The sequence below is a fragment of the Haliotis rufescens genome, unplaced genomic scaffold (genome assembly GCF_023055435.1).
Source record: "Haliotis rufescens isolate VD_foot unplaced genomic scaffold, xgHalRufe1.0.p SCAF_3, whole genome shotgun sequence".
NCBI classification, from domain to species: Eukaryota; Metazoa; Mollusca; class Gastropoda; order Lepetellida; family Haliotidae; genus Haliotis; species Haliotis rufescens.
This window is the reverse complement of record NW_025964001.1, coordinates 13,660,380-13,684,286: the sequence shown is the minus strand read 5'-3', so window position 1 is coordinate 13,684,286 and position 23,907 is coordinate 13,660,380. Positions and strand designations below refer to the sequence as shown.

General features: G+C 43.0%; 1 protein-coding gene across 1 annotated transcript; it reads left to right on the top strand.

The window, feature by feature from the left end:
- The first annotated feature begins 1,283 nt into the window (after nucleotides 1-1,283).
- Nucleotides 1,284-23,594, top strand: LOC124134833 (nucleolar and spindle-associated protein 1-like). Its single transcript, XM_046499890.2, has 10 exons — nucleotides 1,284-1,470; nucleotides 4,707-4,811; nucleotides 7,766-7,876; nucleotides 8,811-9,029; nucleotides 9,407-9,629; nucleotides 10,859-10,978; nucleotides 18,765-18,958; nucleotides 19,242-19,503; nucleotides 20,070-20,271; nucleotides 21,247-23,594. Exons 1-10 carry the CDS (start codon nucleotides 1,381-1,383, stop codon nucleotides 21,329-21,331), a joined length of 1,611 nt encoding a protein of 536 aa, XP_046355846.2. The 5' UTR covers nucleotides 1,284-1,380; the 3' UTR covers nucleotides 21,332-23,594.
- Nucleotides 23,595-23,907: the final 313 nt, after the last annotated feature.

Here is a 23,907-nt window from a genome sequence, read left to right as displayed (position 1 = left end):
ATGACTAACTATGGGTAAGTCGGGGCTAATCTTCTGCGGGGTTTATAGTGTTAGCCAACTGAGATACCATGCTGCAGTTTAACCCCTGAGACACAATAGACAGACTTTGAGCCCGTGGGTTCTTGCTTCATTGCCTTAATGGCGAGCGCCAGGCAGGGCAACAAAAAGTAACGTCTTTTATTTTTCGTATGACACGGCCAGGGGTTCGAACCACCGACCTTCCACACTCCGGGCAGATGTTCTATCCACTAGACCACGGAACCTAAGTGGCGATTTTACTGATCGGCTGACTAAATTGGTTGATGGCTTGTCATCGTACACCAACGGTTTTGATCGTTTCTCATAATATATGAAAACAATTAATTGACCACCGCCTGATGAGTGCGGCGAAACAATATACACACACATCAAACCCAAGAAACGTGTTTGTCCCGGGTTGATTTAGATGTAAAGGCATGCATGTAGTGTGCTGGATAATAAGTAATTTTCTAAAGACAACAATGGTCCATAACTTGAATGTGATGTTACTTTTCCATTTTTGTATACTTATGTGTCAAACACTTATGAATATAGTATGGTCATGAACAATAAAGTGCGGCTTCATTGACCTCATTCAAAATATTTATGATTGCCAGGTAGGAACAGTGTGAAAAGGTTTGGAAATTATGGAAGGAAAATGACACTTTCCGTTGACTCTTAAATATCACAAACAAAATTCATATCACGCAGAAGACAACTGTCAATAATGAATTGAACGTATCGCACCCGTTTGAAGCTCACGCTAATATATTTTAATATAATAGGTTTCGTGGAAAGCAGAATTTGACAATAGAGTTTGTTTATTTCCATCTCGCGCCACAAGTTTCACGAAATATTATGTCGACAGTATCCTTGTTACATATACGTATGACAAAAACCTTAAGGCAGAGTCGATATTTAGCTGTCAATGCATCTGGTACAACTTTTGCGTCAGCTCTATCATTCACGCGTTTCAATGACTTCGGTAATACCGGTGTAATGATATATCTTACCCTCTGAACAAAAGGTAACAAACTTGAAAAGTACATCGTCAGAGTCAAGTTTCATTTTCAAACACTGTTAAGTGGATATTCATATTACTCAACTTTGAACAGTCATATAACGTTGTGATATCAAATTGGAATGCTTTTTAGAGAATATTTAAATTTGAAGCGTGAACGATGAACACTTTTTGTAAGTAGGAACACAAAATACTCAACACAAGGGGAGGTAATAAATAACGTGGTTGACAACGTTTCTCCTGACCAATCAAAAGAAGCGACACAGTTTTCGAATGTGGATGTTGCCAGTGTTGATGTGTGTGATTTCCGCTTCGGGACAGGATTAATATAATCTAACAAAATGGAACAAATGTTGAAGAATATAGATGATATGAAATATAGTGAATTGCAAAAGATAGCTAAAGGTGTTGGCATAAAAGCCAATGTAAAGGTTTGTATATTTTGTTGTCCTTGAAATTGAAATGTCAGCTGATGAGAGTTTGCGATGTTTGATGAAATGGCTTCGTATGTAAATTCCGACTGACGTTTGTTGGATTTCAAATATATGGTGATATCAAGACTTTCGAAAATCTCGTGGAGTAAATATGATGATAAAGTTTAATCGTCAACAAGTTCAGCACACACAAACCCGCACAGACAATTCCCCAGATGTAGGCCTATACTTCTCTCCCATATTTTCTGTATGAGGCCTAGGCCTACAACATGTATAAGAGGTAGCCAAATAGCATAAAACATTATTATTTTATTTTATTTTATTTTCATTGATTTAAACATATATTCAAAACAAACAAATAATTCCATTGATAATAGTACGAGAAGGTTTTAGAGATGAGATTCCTCAAGATTCCTGTTTATGAACATTTGTTTTAACAATAGTAAGCCTTCCTAATCCATTTCAAAGCCAATTTACTCTGATAATTTACTGGAAACATAATCTGTTTTTTTATTGAAGTACTCTTATAATAAGGTGACATTAAAAGCAAAATATTGTTTGGTATGGAGAATTATATGTGTGCGAATTGTTTGGACACCTATTCACCATGTTAACAGTATACAATAGATTGCATGAGCATATTTTTACTATTCAGCAACAGGATTTGCTACAGAGTTGTCATCTGCCAAATGGCAGAATGGTTGTCCAGATGCCTCCACAAGGAAATGTCACCAGTTTACCTGAGATTAATCTAGGCTCAGACTAATTTTGAACCCTGATCACACCAAATACAAGCATCCAAAGCAATTTTACTCAAATCAATCCAAATATTGTATTGCATAATCATTGATAATGACTGTTGACATCTACTTCATGGTCCCTCCCTTGATCACTTGATAACTTAACCTTGATATCGAACAGTATTACCTTATATGGGGTAGAAACACTCTGACCATGTACACAACTCCCAAGAGTAAATAATTGATTAATTTCCAGTGATTGCATATGAATATATTATGTATATGTTCATTTTTGGAGTAAACTTACGCATTTAGTCTCAGTCAGACTGTTTGCATGTTTGTTTTGTGTTTACCCTGCTGTTAAGGTCAACCTGCATTATTTACACTATGTCCTCAATAGCAAGTAGCATACTGTAGGGCTGGCTGAAAAAATCAATAATTGCAAGTATTGTTGATGGGAAGAAACATTAATGATTATCGATATAAAAATTGTCATCAATAATATCTAACATAAACCATGAGTAATCCATGCATAAATGTGTTACCACTCACCAGTGTCATGAAGTGTGCTGATTTCTTTCAGACTGTTTTGCAAATTTGCTCAAAGTTACCTCACCGATATTTATTTATAATTGATCGATATTCAGTTGATGATTATCACTCTCTATGATCAGTATCGATAGCCAGCCCTAGTATTCTGGTTTATCCTTCCTAGGCTTAGTACTTTTGATGTTTGCAGACCAATAAGAATGATTTAGATACTGTTTTGTATTCATTTTGTTTAGTGCAGTTAAGTTGTCATGACAATGGGGAGCAGGTCAAAACGGCCTCATGTCAGAACTGCCTCAAAAGGTAAAGTCTAAACGGCCACACCTTTGTCAAAATGGCCACCATAAAAAGTAAAAGCGGCCACACAAAAAAAAATCATAACGCCACACAGAAAATAAAGAAGACAAAACTCAAGTATTGTGTATTATATACATTGTATAACAGTTCATAACACAATGTGCATGATATACACACAGATGTTAATTCAGCAATAACTCAGCACTACACATCACACATCACATATCACACATCCCTATCACATATTAAACCCTTAGTCCATGGTTTGAAGGGCTTATGTTAAGCAGCTCAGATGGTGTTACGTCGCCTCCCTTGTACAATCTGCAGGCCGCGAAGATTTGTTCTTGTTGCCAAGGGGCTGTTCTGAATTCTGGAGTTGAGTTTTCCTACTCACAAACATGACAAATGGATTCGTTTGAAATAAAATCACTGAAAGGTTTCATCACTAGGATACGGGGGCACGGGTGGCCCAGTCGTCTGAGGTGCCGTGATTCGCTGTGCAGAGTTGCGTCCCTTGGGCCCGCCAGAAACCTATGATTGTGGGTTCGAATCACGGTTCGCCCCGATTATGTTTCTAGGTTTGTCAGCACCATACCCGTGCTCGTGGGTTTCACCGAAGTGGTAAACGTCTGAGACCTGCATCACTTCGAGCTTTCCTCCCACATTAAGCTGACACACCGCAATATAACTGGAATACTGTTAAAAGTGGTGTTAATCCCAACTCACTCACTCATCATTAGGATAAAAGTTTATTCATATTTTCGCAACAGATTGGTACACTGGTCAGTACGGAGATCAAAGCAAATTGATGAGATTGGTAAAAACAACACATGAACTCTACTGGAAGATATTACAATGTAATAACAACATCTTACAAGTATACTGTGTACACATCCTGCTCACATTGAATATTCATTTATTATTATCATGGACATTTTGACTCTTTTTTCTGGCCGTTTTGACTTTTGAGGCCACAACCCATGACAATGATGACACATAAGTACTTCTGGACATAACAGTGTAGTGTGTTAGGATTAAGAGTGGATCCTAGGACTTTGTGATATTTGAATCTATTGGCCCACCTTAATTTTTAGTCCGCCTCCGTGGTCTAGTGGTAGAGCGTTTTCCCAGAGAGCGGAAGGTCCGGGGTTTGATCCCCGGCCTAGTCATACCAAAAGACACTAAAATATGGTACTTTTTGTTACCCTGTCTGGCGCTCGGCATTAAGGGGCTAAAACAAGGACGGGTCGGCTCGGGCCAGTATACTGTGTCTGAGTGGGGCATTCATGTTAAACTGCGGCATGGTATTTCAGCGAGCCAGCTCTATAAATCGGCATCAGTCCGGATTAGTACATGCACGCATGCAGCACACCACTATATAAGTACAATAATCTTGGATGCAACGTTAAACCCAATTTCACCCCACCTCACCTTTATTTTTAACATTCTGGTTATGACATTTTAAGCATGGTAGACCTGGAAAAAAGTAAACACTGGTGTACATAGTCACGACACAGCCTAGAATTTCAAACATGGAAATCTATGTACTTATGTCTTCATGTTTTAACAGTTGACTCATGCATAGAGTACAGCCAAAGAATGACAACTGTGTGCAGTTCTGTTCAGTACATGATTGCTGTGTTTCAGATTGACAAGCTCCAGAAGGCTTTAAGAGAATACTACACTCAGCAAGCTGAACCTGGAGACGCCAAGACCAAAAATGATCAACAGAGACAAGAAGAAAGTGTAACTGTAAGCATGATAAGAACAGACTCCTCAATATACATTTCACTGCAACATGCATCGCTGGATTTTCTTGATCATTGTTGATTGTTCTCTTATGTCTTTGGTTGTGTCTGTTAAAACACTGTCCAAAATGTTAACATATGGTTAAAGATTTTAACATGTTAACATTAAAGATACATATTTCCCTGATTTTCGTTATCCACAAACTAATCCTTAATCACTTGACATACCAGGTAGTGTTCTTCAACAGACTAACCATTGAGCTATGTGGAATTTGGCAAGGTACTTCGTTAACAGGTGAAGGCTGATCTATAATTCTGAGTAGGCTATTCAGCATCTTACTCATTGTCATTTTAAGAAAGAAAATTAAGAAAAATGTATGACATGTCAACCCTGATGGGATACCTATTATTCGGATTCATGATGCAATCATGGCCTTGTTATAAATTTGTAAACCAGTCTCATTAAAATCAGATCTTAGTTCTTAGTTCTCGCTATCGCTAAACAAAGATCTGAGGACAGCCCATTAAGGGTCACGTCAGAACGACCTTTCATCCAACCAATCAGAGCATTGCTTACCAGATCATGAAAGTGACAGTCGGAATGTCGGTGTTATAAATTTGTGATGGCAACAATCATGTACTCATCTTATCGAAGCAAGGGAGTTAACTCTAAAAGTCCAGTTTCCACCCTTTCTGAACTAGGCTGGAATTTCTAATCTAACTCCTGGCGCCACCAGTAGTTATTTTGAGTTATGTTCCTTCATTGCCCCTCCTATTCACCAATCAGATTCCACCTTCCCATAACACTTGCATTTGCTTCAAACACCAAGTCAAGATGATCTGATCGATGATCAAGTTCTACATTATAATAAAGGGGTCTTACCTTTTACAGTCAGTTAACTCCCTTGCCTCGGGAAAATGTGATATACTGTTCTCAACAACAAAGGAGACATGTGACATCATCCCCCTAAGTAGTGACCATTTTGGTTTCCAATTCGACTTAAATGTATGATTGGCCACTTCAATTTATCTTCTGCTTGCCACTTGGCTTCCTAAAAGTAAACATAACTGGCAACAATATCTATTTAAACTATGAATAGATAGTAATTTCCAGATCATGTTAACTAACTCATGTTTGCAAGGCCAGTGTCATACACATAATAAATTATTAATGTGTCATGTCATGATTTTTATTATACCTCTGACCTAAAAGGGCGGAGGTAATTCCGTCTACAAGGACATTTTTTTGTGTTACCTATAAAGTGAAAACTACTGCATAGATTCTTTTCAAACTTAGGGAACACGTTTGTATCTATAGAAGAGGTGCAGTGTGAAGTTTGATGGCAATATTTGGATCTTTTGAAAAAATACAGCTTTTAAAAAAATTGTTTCATTTTTTTACTGAAACATTTTCGCAACCTATAACATGATAACAGTGTATAACTTACGTCATGGATTCTTTTCCAATTGGGGGTACAGTATTTATACCAATAGGAGAGGTGCAATGCTAAGTTTGTTTTCAATGGTAGGATTTTCTGAACGAATACAGGTATGTTTCACTTAGATATTTTTACTGAAACATTTGTGCGACCTATAACTAGAAAACTACTTCATGGATTCTTTTCAAATTTAGGGAACAGTTTCCATACTAATAGAAGAGCTTCAGTGTGAAGTTTAATTTTTATATGTGTATTTTCTGAAGAAGAAAAACATGATGTTTTTCATGTTTTGAACTTTGAATATTTTTTTTACTTGAACATTTGTGTGACCTATAACTTGAAAAAACTACTTCATGGACTTTCTTCCAATAGGGGGTACAGTTTCTATACCAATAGGAGAGGTGCATGCAAAATTTGATTTTGATGAGCAGATTTTCTGAGAAACATTTCTTTTTGTGTGTTTTGTACATAGAAATATGTTGGAGTCGAAGTAGGAGGCATTAGTGATCCCTGCTCACTTTTTGTCTTGTTTATTTACAGTTAATGCAATTAGAGGTGTTTCATAAATAGCTGGGATATTTTTTACCCTGTTACATTGACACGAACACAAGTGATATTGTACCAAAAGGAATTAATTTACATAATTATGTTACCTGTCTATTATTACAACAAAAAACCCATCTTTAGATTTCACAAATTGAAACCCCTGCGAACATATGTCCTATATCAGATGAAACCTGGGTGAACATATGTCCTATCTCAGATGAAACCTGGGTGAACATATGTCCTATCTCAGATGAAACCTGGGTGAACATATGTCCTATCTCAGATGAAACCTGGGTGAACATATGTCCTATCTCAGATGAAACCTGGGTGAACATATGTCCTATCTCAGATGAAACCTGGGTGAACATATGTCCTATCTCAGATGAAACCTGGGTGAACATATGTCCTATCTCAGATGAAACCTGGGTGAACATATGTCCTATCTCAGATGAATCCTGGGTGAACATATGTCCTATCTCAGATGAAACCTGGGTGAACATATGTCCTATCTCAGATGAAACCTGGGTGAACATATGTCCTATCTCAGATGAAACCTGGGTGAACATATGTCCTATCTCAGATGAAACCTGGGTGAACATATGTCATCTCAGATTCTCAGTCTGGCTCCATGGAATAAAAGGTTGGCTCCTAATCCTATGAACGTAAGTTTGGCTCCTAAAATGTTCAGGTAAGGAGCTACTTGGCTTTCTAATAAAATGGACTTAGAGGGCAGGACATTATGTTGCTTTAACAAGTTCAAATGAACAATCAGCATTGAAAATCACCATAAATGCACATAGATGTGTTGAAAAGCTATATAAGCTACACTTGATCCTAAATAATTTAGGTCCATGGTGAAGGGTATTATTTTATTTTTTTCCAAATTGCCTACCAAGGGCACTTATTTTAGAATCCAAGATAATTTCCTGTCATGGGGATATTGTGTCCTAAATGCTGTGTCCCATTGTTTCAGAGTGACAGTATGGACACAGATGAAGTGGAGACGAAGCAGGCCGGGCGTGTCACCAAGAAGGCCAAGAGACGAGGGAGGGGGAAGAAGGCAGCCAAGAAGACTGTAGAGGAGGTAGTGGCCCTTTTGACCGATGTTCTAAAGTACCAAGTTGTGTAACAGACAGGGTTTATCACAGTGTGTGCTGTAGTTTGACGAGGAGTGTAACCAGTCAGCATTTAGTGATACTCATAATACCTGTTCTCACACACAAGGTATTTGTCATGTGGCAAGTATTCATGTAAACATAGTACACTATTAGTAGGCCTTCACAATAGGTTTTATCGGAATCCATAATCTTCCAAATAGCTGGTGAGTGTTCATGTGTAGTGGAGAAACCAGTGGCCTGATACACCATGCACACTGATGCAGTGATGGGTTACCTCCTTACTCCTCTTTTGTGCATCATCTGTCATCTCCAAATTCAGTAAGTTCGGCACATGAAGTAAGTGTCAGGGTCCTGTTCCACAAAGCGATCTTAGTGCTATGATTGTCGTAAGCCTTTGTTAAAGTATGGGAGTTACGATCTTCTAGCGCTAAGATCGCTTTGTGGAACGGGGCCCTGGTCCGGTCCATCCTCCAACTGCTGCAGATTTCATTGCAGTGTGAGTATATATGGGTTCATACTTCACACTTCGTACTTGTAGACAAATTTCTAAATCCTACATTCATGTTTGCCCCTGTTTTAAATTTGTTGATAATTGCGAACATGGAAGTGTGCAATCGTCTAATTTGCCTAAGGTGATGAAATTTAATGTACAGAGTTGTGTCCCTTCTGCATGTCCGGATCTTTATTCCTATAGTCAGGGTTTAAAAAAAACAGCTCTGATAATGGTCCTTAGTTTGTCCAGGCTCAGGGCTTCAAAAAAGTCGTAAGTGTCCAAGACTTGGATCACTTCAGGGTCTCCTTCTACATGTAGACATGATAACTGAAATACTGTTTAAAGCGGCATTAGACCCAACTCACTAACTCTCCCTGTGCACAATCTGACTCCTGCCACTGTTCTAGGACCCCAAGCCTGAAGTCAAGCTGTGTGGAACTCCTGTAGCTGCAGTCAAGGCAGGGTCCAGGAAGACCACACCTCGTACTCCGGTACCCCCCAAGGTAGAGGCTCAGGTCAGGCCATCACCCATGACTCCTCAGATGAAGGCTGTTACGAACCTCAAGCAGGCCAAAACACCTATGTCGCAGAAAAGGAAACGGTCAGGGTCTTTGCCCAAACCACAGGTAATAAATATATCACTGTCACTGTCTACTTAGATGTCTGTGTCCATTTCTGAGCTCACTTGAACTGGAATTATAGTGCGCTAATGTCAATGTTGTCCATCTATCTATCATTCTATCATTCTACGAGTAATATGACTTTAGCATTTCAGCAATCTCCTCAGAAACAATACTGATGCTCACAGCAATGTCCCCCAAAATGTCACAGAAATCTGATCTGAACGTTTTATTCAAAAAGTTTATTATGCCCCAGATTTAGTTACGTCATGGGTCACTTTTGTGATACATGCCATTATAATGTACACCTTAATAATATAGTCCCCCAAACCCCAGCGAACTTTCATTGTTTGTATTTATTTGAAAAAACATTCTCATTGTAGGCTGACCGTAAACCATCTACACCTGTAGCTGAGCCTAGCAACAAGAGAATTCGCAGAAGCACATTTGAGAAGAAGGATGACATGAACTTGACCCCATCCTCCCCGGGGGTGAAGGACACAAGTCCAGGCGTGAAGGCCATCCTTGGGGTGATGAAGCCAGAGATGAACAGTGCTGAGCGGAAGGCTACTTTACTCCAGGCACTAGACGAGAAGGTGCAAAAAGGTAAGTAACTCACAACCATTTGGGAAGATACCTTGTTGTGCGGGCAAGCCCTTTCCATGTCAGCTTCAATGCACATACATGTTTAATGGTTAAGGTGAACCATCCTCTTTCACAGCATTTAGAATTTCTATTGGAATATCGAACTGGACTGAACAGCTAGCTTGGTATCCTCGTAAGCAGCCTCCTGCTTTGTCATGTGAATTCTTCCATGGCAGACATATGTATTCAGGGTTTAATCTCTAATTATTACAAGTCATGTCTGTGCAGATATGTAACTGATCCATTTGTCGGACCGTTTTGTATCCTGGTTGGTCCTCTAACTCCACAGTATCACATTCTGTTATGGTCGGCTTTATGGTCAAAATATTCTCATTACATAAATTTGTAGCTCACTTTTACATTCATGGCAAGAGCAGTCTACACTTTTCATTTACTCATGATTGTTGTTTGGAATCAATAGTGACTGATGCATGGCTCTCAAGGAATGCAACCCCAGCATTAGAAATTAGCGCTAGTCCTGTAGTCCTTGCCAAACTGCCCAATAGTTAAGGTATCATAAGGACTAGTAGAAATTTGCCATTTTTAAGGGTTTGGCTATATGTTATTATTAAAAGGACCAGTGAACTAAATAGTTAGTTTCTACCCCTGCAACCCTCTACCTTATGTTACTTTAACAGAACAAATTGCTGCTCACAGTATGTATAATTTATCAGTATTTTGTCTCATCCTTTGCAATCAATTGTGGGTCATCGTGATGGTGTGTTCGATTATTGACAAGCTGCTAGGTACAGCTAATGTGGCTAGATTATTGCCGACGGTGGCCTTAAAACAACATTCACTCACTCACCCTTACCATGTGTTTTTCTGTGTTGCTGATTCAATATAAGACAGAATAGGTCTTCAGAAACCCATGCTTGCAGTAAAATGCGACTATGCTTGTCGTAAGAGGCTACTAACGGGATTGGGTGATCAGGCTGACTGACTTGGTCGATGCATGTCATCGTATTCCAATTGCGTGGATCGATGCTCATGATGTCAGTCACTGGATTGTCTGGTCTGGTCTTCATTATTTACAGACTTGCAGTGAGGCATTAAACAACAACAAAAGAAAAGAAAGATTCCATGTAAGGCACTCACTCCAGCCCTGATTACCCCAGTGATCCTAGTTATAATATCTCGTTTATTCTATGTTCTAAATTACAGTTGTCTCATGGTTTATATTCACACAGCCAAGAAAACTGGCACCCCTACTCGAGGGGAGGAGAAGCCACCTTGCAGTACGCAGATCCCAAGGTTTGCTGCATTCCTGGCCAAGAAGAAGCAGGAATCTCAGAAGGCCATAACTCCTGGTAAGTCTGGACACTGCCTGCCCCACCCACCTTTCCATGCTTACAGTTGTCTTGAGGCCCAGTCAGTGTGTATTATACACGAGTGATATATTTTTCTGGATTAAATTGCCAATAATTAGGGGTGCGTATTTTATACAAGTGCGTATTATACACAAGTAATTAGTACTTCGATTTGTCAACAAGAAAAATCATTTTAAACCGACGGTACACTTTTGAACTAAACATACGTCCTTGAAAATAAATGAAATAATGATGTCACAAGACTGTCTTCTATGCATCGCAAATAGCACCATGTGTGAAGCCCTGCATCATACTGATGATAAATTCGAGACAAATGACGTGTTATGACTGCAGTGTTCCCGCTGGCTTTTGAAACTGCCAGTCCTGGTGGACTGGCAACTCTGAAAATTACCAGTCCCCCCTATTCTCTTTCTGATTAAATCCTCCTTGGGGCACTTATTGCATTTTCCTTGCTCAAGAAAATCTATATGACATAGTTGTAACCATTTTCCTTAATAAAAAATGTTACCACACAAAAAACTTCGTTTTTGTATGATATACGACCACCCTTACGGGGCCTCACCCCCAACGGCGCCTCACGCCAGGGGGAGCAACTCTCACCCAAATCACTTTCCTTATGTCATCTGTAAGAGACAGACGTGTTGATTTTTCACACAAGACAAAAATAAGAGAAATCTATCGTTCGACAAGAACCATGGCTGACCAAACTGTATGTATGGTACATTTCTTTCTTTGCAAAGGCGTAATACCTCGCATTGTGAAGTTATAGAGTTGTAATAATACGCCACGTGCACGGTACCTTTGAATTCAAATGGCCGTAATGGCGTCCATATTGTAGTTCCACGGGCTGATACATGTAACACCAAGGCCATTAAGAAACGGCTTGGGGTTTTGTTATATCATACAGCATTGGTCTACAATTTTTTCCTTTACAAAACCCAAGGTGGTGTGTTAATTCATAAACTACACTTACCTTTTTTACGGGTTTTTACACCTTAGCGCGTAACACGCCCCTTTGGTGTTATAATTATACTACATTGGCTATTAGTATCGCGTTACAAATCGCATTCTACATTACGCCTTTGCTTCTAGTTTCACAATTTATGCACGTTTCTTTCCGATCTTTATATCGCACTGATACACGCTGATACCCTTCCCGCCCACCTCAGAAATTACGGTCTTGTTTACAAGACCTTCAAACTGTGTACGGGTTGTTCTAAGACAGGCACGAACGCTGCCGAATATGTCTGGCGGAGGGCATTGCCTTTACCCCCCGGGGCCCCCAAAAGAGACAAGTTTACTTGTTCCACTTTAAAGAGGTCTATTAAAGGCGGGGGTAGATATCAGATCTACTAAGACATCCCCCCCTCCCCATCTAAAAAGGGTAAAAAAGCTGCCGAGATTGTCTCCCCCGCTCCCTCTCCGGGGGCCGGGGGAGAAGGCTCGAGGGTCCCCGTAGTAAGCACTGCACCCTCTCCTGCACTGTCTTTGGCAGACTTTTCTGCGTTACTTAAGTCGCAGATGGCGTCGATGATGGAGGAGGTAGTCTCAGCTCCGAGAGGAGATGCGGACCGAGCCTTCCCCGTTGTCGGCGCCGGACGCGGCTTCGAGACCTTGTGATATGCCCGGCGTTGGCCGAGGCAGGCAACTTGGTCTCGGGGACGATCTCAGACCGGGCTTCGGCGCCGGCTCGAGGTCGCTCCCCAGCGGAGGGGTGGCGGGCGCCGGCCCGTGCACTACCGACGCACAATTTTTCCCTAGCGGAGCCAGACGCCTCTTCCGAGGCCGAGGCTTTCACTAGTGGATTCGTAGCCCGGAGCCAGGGGGGTTCCCTTGGTCTCGGGGACGATCCGAGACCGAGCTTCGGCTCCGGCTCGAGGTCGCTCCCCAGCGTAGTGGTGGCGGGCACCGGCCCGTGCACTACCGACGCACAATTTTCCCTAGCGGAGCCAGACGCCTCTTCCGAGGCCGAGGCGTCCACTAGTGGATACCTAGCCCGGAGCCAGGTTGGTTCCCTTTGTCTCGGGGACGATCCGAGACCGAGCTTCGGCTCCGGCTCGAGGTCGCTCCCCAGCGTAGTGGTGGCGGGCACCGGCCCGTGCACTACCGACGCACAATTTTCCCTAGCGGAGCCAGACGCCTCTTCCGAGGCCGAGGCGTCCACTAGTGGATACCTAGCCCGGAGCCAGGTTGGTTCCCTTTGTCTCGGGGACGATCCGAGACCGAGCTTCGGCTCCGGCTCGAGGTCGCTCCCCAGCGTAGTGGTGGCGGGCACCGGCCCGTGCACTACCGACGCACAATTTACCCTAGCGGAGCCAGACGCCTCTTCCGAGGCCAAGGCTTTCACTAGTGGATACCTAGCCCAGTGCCAGGTGGGTTCCCTTGAACCTCCGGCACCTCGGCACCGGGACTCGGCCTCGGGCCGGGTGCAGAGACACGTGCGGGACAGGATTGTCCATGTACTGCCTCAGGTTGCTGCGCCCATGCCAGAGTCGGAGACACCCAACTTGACTAAGGTCAAGCAGGGCCGGCGGTTGCCCCCCCTTTCCCGTGTGCGGTGCGGAGTTGAAGGCTGCTTACATATGCTTCGAGGAGCAATATCATAATGCATGCCAACAGCTCCGTGTGTCCGTACACTCCGCGTATCTGTCGGCTGTACAGAGGGAGTTAGCGGGAGAGGGGCCGGCCGACTCTTCGGAGTTGGCCGCGCAACTAACATTATCTTGCGCGGGACGCTATTCGTAGCTGTGCATCGCAGATGATGTGCGCTGTTATGTGCATGCGCAGGCGGTGGATGTCGGTATCTAAATACTCGACTTACACACGCCAAGACCTACTTGCTTTGCCGTATAAGAGGGTGCCACCCTCTTCCCTGGGGCTCAGCAGGCGGTCCGAGAGGCTGCTCAATTGTATACTTCCATCAAAGACTCATAAGGCCTTGTTGGAGGTACCGCGTAAGCGGGCCTCTCCAATTGTCCCCTCCTACGCTAACGCACGGGTCAGACGTCCACACCTGCTTGGAAGCCGCCGCTTCCTTCAGGTATAAGGGCGCCGTGAGGAGCAAGAGAGGCACGGGCCGGGGCAAGGCAGCTGGTCGAGGCCAACAGCTTTTTCGCGGGGCTGGGAACGATGGGTTCCCATTAGCGCCCGAAGAGCCCCGGGTGAACCCATAGTCGCAAGTTATCGGGAAAACTCATCCGCTCCTCCACTTTTCCGGGATAAAGCACACACCGGTGCCTGCTACCCGAGAGAAGGCGGAATTCCTCCGTGCCGAGGTCGACGCACTTCTTATGAAAGCTGCGATCGAACCGGGTCCCGAGGGACAGGAAAGCGAGGGCTTCTACTCGACTTGTTTCCTAGTCACCAAACAGTGATCTCAACTGTCGAGACAGGAGAATGGCTAACGTCAATAGACTTAAAATACGCCTATCTCCACATACCAATACATCCAGAGTTCAAGAAATACCTGAGGTTTTCTTTCGACGGGAGGTGTTATCAGTTCAGGGTTCTACCATTCGGGATCTCCACGGCCCCGAGGGTGTTCACCAAGCTGATGTTGATTCCCGCCCAAGTGGCCAGGTCAAAAGGTCGGTTCTGCCATCCGTACCTCGACGACTAGGTTACTAAGAGCTCTATTGCAATCCCTGAGTCAGATAGCTACACAACAAGTGATAGATATTCTGATCACTCTAGGGTGGATGGTCAATCTCAAGAAGTCAGATCTGAGCCCCACTCAGAATCTAGTCTTCCTAGTGGCTAATTTCAACACGGTGAGAGGACGTGTATCTCTGTCACAAGATATCAAGTCCCTTAAGCGCAAGTCACACTGCTCGTACATGGCTCCAGTTACTGGACAACATGGCGGCGACAGTGGATTTGGTCTGGCGGGCGCGCTTGAGAATGAGTCCCATTCAACAAGCACTCCGTCGACTTTGGGCGAACTCGGAAGATCTCGAGACTGTGCTCGAGACTCCGTAGTGGCTCATTACACACCTCCAGTGGTGGACCGAGGTCGGGAATCACTCCCGTTCCGTCTCTCACAGTTCAAACAGACGCGTCACTCTCCGGCTGGGGAGGCGTTCTGAATGATCACACTGCCTCGGGACTATGGTCCCAGCAGGAGATCAAACTGCATATCAATGTGCTAGAACTGAGAGCGGTCAGGTTGGTGTTCCAACGCTTCCCGGATCTGCTTCGTGGCCAAGTGGTTCGTCTAGAGATGGACAACCAAACGGCGATGACTTACATCCGGAAGCAGGGGGGAACGGCGTCTCCGTCGCTTCGACGAAAGACGTGGCAGTTCCTACTATAGTGCGACTCTCACGATATCAGGGTGCTACCTGTTTATCTCCCGGGGGTGGACAACGTCCGTGCGGACGCTCTGTCTTGCCGGATCCTCGCTCCTCACGAGTGGAGGCTCGACCCGGGGATATTCGGGATTTTCTCCCTGTTATACAGGTCGTTACAGGTGGATCTGTTTGCGTCTGGGTTAAATAACCAGACACCAACGTTCTGCTCCCGAGTCCACGACCCGAGGTCGGTGGCACCGGACGCCTTTCAGCTAGATTGGACGGACAGTTCTGTGGGCATTCTCCCCAGTACCTCTGATTTCCAAGGTCCTGTCTCAGCTAGGCACTCAGCCTGCGCGACTAATTGTGCTCCTGGCACCTCTTTAGTCGGCGCAGAGTGGGTTTCCAGTAATACTCAGGTTTCTGGCTCAGCCTCCTGTTATATTACCTTTACGACCGGACCTCCTATCCCAGAACGGGGCCCTCCACCCGAATCTCAGGATTCAATGGGTGGCTTGGCCACTGTCAGGAATCGCCTCCAGAAGAGCGGTATTCCTGCACGAGTTGCAGACACAATACTGGCTTCGCGGAGGGATTCGACAAACGTTCAGTACGATAGATAGGCCTGCTATGCGCCCAGGTGTGTCGATAGAGGGATTGCAGATCTTTTTTCTGCAGATCTCGTATCCGTGCTTGAGTTTCTCCAGTCGCGACTAGATGACGGCCTGGCCGCATCAACAGTCCGAGGGTACTCTACAGCTATCGCAGCTTTTCACGTCCCTGTCGACGGGGCACTTCTGGGTGCACATCCATTAGTGCAGCGCTTTTTAGCAGGTGTGGACAGGATCCGACCGCCAGTCCGGCGGATCAGTCCCCCTTGGGACTTGTCAATCATTCTAGATTGGCTGTCCGGTCCTTCCTTTCGGGATCTGTCGTCTCTCTCTCTTCAGCTGTTGAGCTGGGAGACGGCGTTCCTTGTGGTGGTAACGTCCGGCAGACGGGTAGGCGACATTCGTGTTATGTCAGCCGATCCCAAAATAACTGTCTTCCATGGGGTCGATAAATATCACCGGGACAGTCAGTTTTCGTCTACCGGACTATTACCGTCCTAGGGTCGCACACGATTCCACGTGAACGGCTCCTATTGAGCTACCCGCTCTTTCACAGCCTTCCTCGTCGGGGACCACTGCAAGACATGCTCATGTCTTGGATGTCCGCACGACTCTCAAGGCCTATATCAGCAGAAATCCGTAAGGATAACCAACTATTTTGCTGTTACTGCGGTAGGAAGGTTGGCTCACCTGCGAGTAAACAATCTATCTCGAGGTGGATAGTTTCAAACATTTGTACAGCGTATACGCTTACAGGCAGGGACCCCCCTACCAGGTTGAAGGCTCATTAGGTTAGAGCAGTGGCTGCGTCAAAAGCGTACGCGGCGGCTCTGCCCATTGAGCAGATCTGCTCCGCGGCTATTTGGAGCCAGCCGAGCACGATTCATCAAACCTTACCAACTCGACAAACACTCAAGCGAGCGTACTCGGTTTGGTCAGTCAGTTCTCCGAACTGGGCAAAGTTCTAATCTCTAGCTGATTGAGCATTCGAGATTTTAGACAGTCTTCCGGTTATACTGCTCAGTAATGGTCCGGATTTTATCTTCTGCGGTCGATAAATATCAGTCCTTACTACTCGATAATACTCGTATTTTGCGCACGCACTCCTTCGATCCTCGGGGACCCTCTGGCCTAGCTCAGCGCTGGTTATGGTCTCTCGTGATCTACGCCCTTATATCACTTGTTCAAAAAAGTGTGGGGGGGTGGGAGGTGTTTCGAGTTCTCAACTTATGACAAGCCGCAAAAACAGGCTTTATCATAATATATGGTCGACCACGCCCTGTCTCTAGCCCCCGCCTTTCGACGGTGGTGCCTCACGATAAGGTTGGTTCCATTTATTGAACTCAATATTTTATTCTGTTGAATAATCAAATACGATGTATTTATTTACGCCTGTTGCTGACGGATGCCACTTCCTAGATTATCTTTGGGAGTCTGTCTTGATGCAATAAGTGCCCCAAGGAGGATTTAATCAGAAAGAGAATTTTACAAACCTGTAGAGGTTATGAATTCTCTGATGAAATCCTCCTTGGGGCACGGCCACCCACCTCCCCACATTCCGTCAGCATTTGACATATGGAAAGTGATTTGGGTGAGAGTTGCTCCCCCTGGCGTGAGGCGCCGTTGGGGGTGAGGCCCCGTAAGGGTGGTCGTATATCATACAAAAACGAAGTTTTTTGTGTGGTAACATTTTTTATTAAGGAAAATGGTTACAACTATGTCATATAGATTTTCTTGAGCAAGGAAAATGCAATAAGTGCCCCAAGGAGGATTTCATCAGAGAATTCATAACCTCTACAGGTTTGTAAAAATTTTAATCAGTCCCGACTTTCAACAAATCAAAAACTGTATGAAAGTTACCTGGATTTAATTCTTTCAACATCAGGTTTAATGCCATGACATCATATCTGAAGTAACTCAGATAGATCTGCACGTCACACACAAAGTTCAGTAACAATTTTCTCTCTATTTTTTAAAAATATTTTGAGTCTAAGTCGCAAGAAATAAAGATGAAATTGCAAAGCAAAGTGAATGTTATTTCACTAAATATAGACGGGGGAAACCCTGATGGACAGACAAGCTGACTTCGGTCGAAAAAATACTTATATGAATATCGCCAATGTTTTGTTCAACAGAGATTTATGGGGTACTTTATTTGCCGGTCCACAGGGATTGGCAGTCACATGAATTACCAGTCCAAGCCTAATTTTACCGGTAAAATACTGGTAATTACCGGTAAACGGGAACACTGGTCTGCCAATTGAGCCAGTATTGTTATGAAAAATATTCAGGGTGATTACCAGCACTAGACTCCTGCACTGAATTTCCTCATGTCAGTTTGAAAGAGAGAAAACCTGTAAGCAACTACTTAACAAACATGTATTAGTTAATATAAGATAGCTACACAATAAATCGCAAAGAACAATGAAGGACGAAGCATGGTTTATTTCACAATAAAACAATGTTCTGACATGACGTAATTTCTTGAGATTCAAACATGCTTTCACAACTTGATGATTTTGTTAGTTTTGAGAGGGGAGTGTCTAGTGAGTTGTTCCCCATAGATGTAGCTGGGCAATGCAGATGAATGGGATGGACGAACGATCGCATCCCAAACTGGGAGAGATATGATTGTGAGAATATGCGAGAAATACCCACCTGTACATAAAATGGACTTGTCCAACATTGCCGAGGTTGGATTCTATTGAGGGAGTCATCATTAATTAAATATGGGTACTCATGGTTTATTCTCCCTGCAGTGTTTTATTGTACAATAAACAACTCCCACTCGTCGTTTGTTTATTAAATACACAGGATATTGTTTCTCTGTAGTTACTTTGTCACTCTCTACTCTGTTGAATCCAGGTAACAAGGATTGGACCCGAGTCCATCAGAAGGAGTTCGACAGATTTGACTCTATTGATGTGTACTTAGAGAAGAAGAGACAGAGAACAAAGTCTATCACAAAGTCGGTTACCAAGGTCAACCAGATTCTGGAGGAGTCCAAGAAGACCATCAACAGTCTGAGAAACCAGAAAACACCAAACAATGAAAACAAGGTGAGAAAGCGAAGGGAAGATGACAGCTTTTCTCACACATTTATTTTCAAGTTAACAGAGTCTTTCTCTTCAGCATCTTCAGGTACATGATCACTGGTAAAGGGATTGGGTAGAAATGATTTCCTCAAACATTGGAGCAGAACTTTCGACATGGCCAGCATTAATCAGCCATCGGATATTTCAGTATTACAGTCACATGGAACCAGTGATCAATGATGAAAGTTGGAACTTATAATTATGTTAAAAGATTTTAGTGTAGGGTTATTTGTTTGTCTGTTTTCAGTTGAAGCCCAAACCAACGACAGATGCCAAGACCAATCTGTTCAAGTCCCCATCGGGGCCTACTCCTTTCAAGCCAACTGTGTTTAAGACCAAAAACATTAATACCAATTTTGGTGCCAAGACACCCAACTCCAACCCAGGAGGTAAGACTCCAGTCACACAGGGGGCTGGCAAGAAGACGACACCTAAAGCGGGAGGCACAGTTGAGAGGAAGCCTGAGAGAAAGTCACTGGGAGTCGTGTCCACCAAGAAGACAACTGGAGGTGAGATAGATTTAGATATATACAAGATACAACAGGATATCTGCCCAGTCAGACTCAGAATGAATTAAAGAGACATCTTTTAAAGATCTGACAATCTATAGGACTATAGGACTGCTCCATTCCAGTCTAGGTCTATGCTATGTAATTAGTAGTATGTGTGAAATTTGGACATTGTCTCAGTGTAATTCAGTAACACTAACTGTTTAAAGTGGGGATGGGTGGCCCAGGGAGTCGCAGCTCTGTTTACTGTTTCAGTGTTCCTTGGTCATGGGATTGAATCCATGATTCACTATGATTCTATTCCTTGGTTGATGGTTCAATAACAGTGCAAGTCTACAATCTGCATCACAACTAAGATGATATTTAATCAAACTTTCACAACTTATCCCCAAATATATTAGAAGAGCCAAGGTGCAAGTTAGTGTCCAATCCAGAACAGGTTCTATTCCCAAGGATGGCTACAAGGCATTGTTTAGGCCTCTCCTTCATCTCACCTGCTGTGATTCTGCTGATACAAGATGCCCAAACACCTTTCCCATTCTTAAATCACAACTATTTGTCTTCAGTCACTCCTTTCAAGTTCACTGGTTCTCTGAACACCACCATGCCTGATGGCAAGTCGTCCAAGAAGGCCAGCTTTGATTTGAAAGCCAGTCTAGCCAGGCCAGTAACATGGAGGGCCCACAAGGGCAAGCTGAAGCCAGTAGGGGATACTTCCTATGCCGGACAACTCAACTCAGGGATGAAAGCTCCAAAAGTTGCCTCTAGGTTGGTACATCAGGCTTTGATATTGCCAACACATGAGGGGTGTGACACTGGATAGACGACACCCTTGTTACATTGTATGTAATTAGTCTATGTACAGGGAGGTGTCAAGTGTGTGTGCCAACACAAGGGGTGTGACACTGGATAGACGACACCCTTGTTACATTATATGTAATTAGTCTATGTACAGGGAGGTGTCAAGTGTGTATGCCAACACAAGGGGTGTGACACAGGATAGACGACACCCTTGTTACATTGTATGTAATTAGTCTATATACAGGCAGGTGTCAAGTGTGTGTGCCAAGTGTAGCATTGTATGCAAAGAGTGAGGGAATGGTTTTATCCCCACTTTAACCTCTGTTTTCTTTTATTATTATTTTCAATTTGTTTTAATTCTTTTACAATGGCAGATTGAAACATGCTGGTTGGATAAATTTGATGTAGCAGGATCATGAGGAGTATATGTAGTTTTTATGTGTCCCTTGTTAGGCTATATACGAGCCAGAGAGGCTCATGTCCTTTGTTAGGCTATATACAAGCCAGAGAGGCTCATGTCCTTCGTTAGGCTATATAAATAGCCTAATGAGGGACATGAGCCTTTCTGGCTTGTATATAGCCTAACGAGGGACATGAGCCTCTCTGGCTCGTAAATAGCCCAACGAAGGATATGAGCCTCTCCAGCTTGTATATAGCCTAACAAGGGACATGAGCCTCACTTGCTTGTACATAGCCTAACGAAGGACATGAGCCTCACTGGCTTATACGAGCCAGAGAGGCTCATGTCCCTCGTTAGGCTATATACGAGCCAGAGAGGCTCATGATACTGCTTCAACTTATAGTGTTTGAATTTGTTTTTCTTATTTAATCTAATGTATGTGTTAGAGATTGAGGGTTTGTAAAAGAACGGTTTATTTAATATTTAGAATGTTTTGCTTTATTCCATAAGTAACACATTGTAACCTCTATCACTTCTGCTAGAGACGACAGACGAGCAGCCATGGCACAACACAGAGCCAACAAGAAGTTCAGTAGCCAGATGCATAGACGAGGGATCAACACCTAAGTACAGGATCTCAGCTCATCCATCACGAACATCAAGTCACCATACAATGTCAGCTGGCTGGTCAGAGGGCAACTCAAGCGGCTTCCCTCACAAGTGCTAACATAGATCATCTTCTGTCTGTCACAAGCACATCCTCTCGAGCTCTTCATCGTCATATCTATGTCAGGCATGCACATCTTACATATATACTACTCAAGGGAAGTTAAGAAACCCCCATGTTTTCATATGACTATAGTTAATCTGCCATGACTGATTAACTATAGTCATATGAAAAAAGTGGGTGTTCTTTAACTTCTGTTGAGTGGTAGACATTCACCTTCATACTCTCACAACAACCTAACATGTCTTAACATTCATTCAACATACGTTATCTCTGTACACCCAGTCATACATCTCTATGTATATACTTAGCCTCTGCATACAGGACACTCTGTGACATAACTATCTTATCACATCATATTCAGCTCCATTCCTATCTATATCTGAATCTGTAGATCAGAAGCATGGTGTAATATAGGCATGTATTCGCTGCCTTGTATATAGGCACTTTCTTGTTTTAGTCCTCGATATTGTCTCACGTGTGACTGCTGTAACAGAAGCATTTTCTACATCTTATGCAGCTTGACAGTTGACATCTTCTGGCAGACTAGTTCTTGCCATATACAGGTCTTTTCTCTGTGCCTCACTACATTATACAGTCAAACACTGTTGTGTTGAAGTTATCCGAGGTTCGACACACTCGAAAAATTATGAATGAAGAAGGAATATGCAGGGACCAAGCTTTTACCACGAGACAGCGGAAAGTTCGACACAACAGTGTTTGACTACTACTCAAAAACATTTAGGACCACCTGATTCTTTCAAATATACTTCTTCAAAGTATTTGTGTTCTGTCAAACATGTCCATAACTTTTTCGTTAATCTTTGGTGCAAGTCTGTTTGTGATAGGTCATTGTCATTAATTCAAAGACAGAACTGCTCTGGTTCGGTTTAAACCGGAAGAGGTTCACAGTTCTCCTTCCAAGAACCCCAGGCTCCTCAACAGGCATGGCCAGGGTCTGATAGTCTGAAATCGGTGGGAAATTGTAAGGATATGTAGTTAGCATACTGAAGCTAATGAAATGAATTGCTGAATTATGTTAAATATTTCTTCCCTGACACATATTATTCTACTTCATTGTGCAATAGTTTCTTTTGTTATATATGTAGTGAAAGTTTTTCTAAAAGCCATCATTCAGAAAGAAGACACTGTTGGAATTCAACACTTCACATCTATTCATCCTAAGTAAAGTAATGTAATGAAAGAAGTAAAGTAATGTGTACATCATTTGTAGCTAATGTCAAGTCTTAGTATCTTCAGATTTTGGCCCCTACTGCTACTATATATTATCAACAACTCCAAATATTTTTTTTTACCCATCTCATCATTCCTAAAAACTGATTGCTGACTTTAAGTCAAAGTACTTGCTTGGACACTTTATAGAGCGCCCAGCTCACTTCACAGGATGCATAGGATAACCACCTTTCAAGAATTATATTTGGGTGAAACAAGTGAAAAGAAACCTATCTACAAAACTCTGCACAGTAGCCCACAATTGATGCCCATTTGTGTTTCTACTCAAAAGAAGTTAAGGACCACCCTATTCTTTCATATGGGGCGGTCGGGTAGCCTAGTGGTTAAAGCGTTCGCTCGTTACGCAGAAGACCCGGGTTCGATTCCCGACATGGGTACAATGTGTGAAGCCCATTTCTGGTGTCCCCCGCCGTGATATTGCTGGAATATTGCTAAAAGCGGCATTAAACCATACTCACTCACTCACTCACTCACTATTCTTTCATATTAGTATTGTTACTCAGTCATACTACAACAGATAGTAATATGAAAGGGGTCCTTAACTTCTTTTTAGCATATTATGTCAGGATATGGATACCGGGGAAACATAGGTGGAAACATTCATTCTTGAAGTGGAGGTGAAACATTCACTCCATCCAGTTCAATGTTGTTAAGCTTTACATTTATGTAAGTTTTCGAAAGATACTGACATCATTTCAACTAATTGCTTTAAAAAGAAAAAAAAAACATCTTGACCTCAACTACTGTTTATTATGTTTGCTTTGTACATGCCAAAATTTGTTGCAGACTTAATGTCATTGTTTGTTGAGATTTTATGTGTAGTAATGTAATAGTTTGTCATTCCAGAAACTTTTATAACTGAAACATTTTAAGTTCTGGGAGGAAATAAAATATCCTATTCTGATCCTATTTTTTTGTCTCGTCTTCCTTTGACATATACTATTAACTGGTTTGAACCTCAGCCGTTAAGAGATGGTACTTGTTGTTACCCTGTCTGGCGCTTTGCATTGAGGGATAAAACAAGGACTGGTTGGTTCTGAGTCAGTATACTGTGTCTGAGTCAGGTGTTCATGTTAAACTGCGGCATGGTATGTCAGTGGGCTAGTACTATAAAATCGGCATTAGTCCAGACTAGTACAAGCAGCCACACACACACACACACACGTGCTTGCACGTCGCTATGTGAGTGAAATAATCTTGGACATGACATTTAACCCCATTT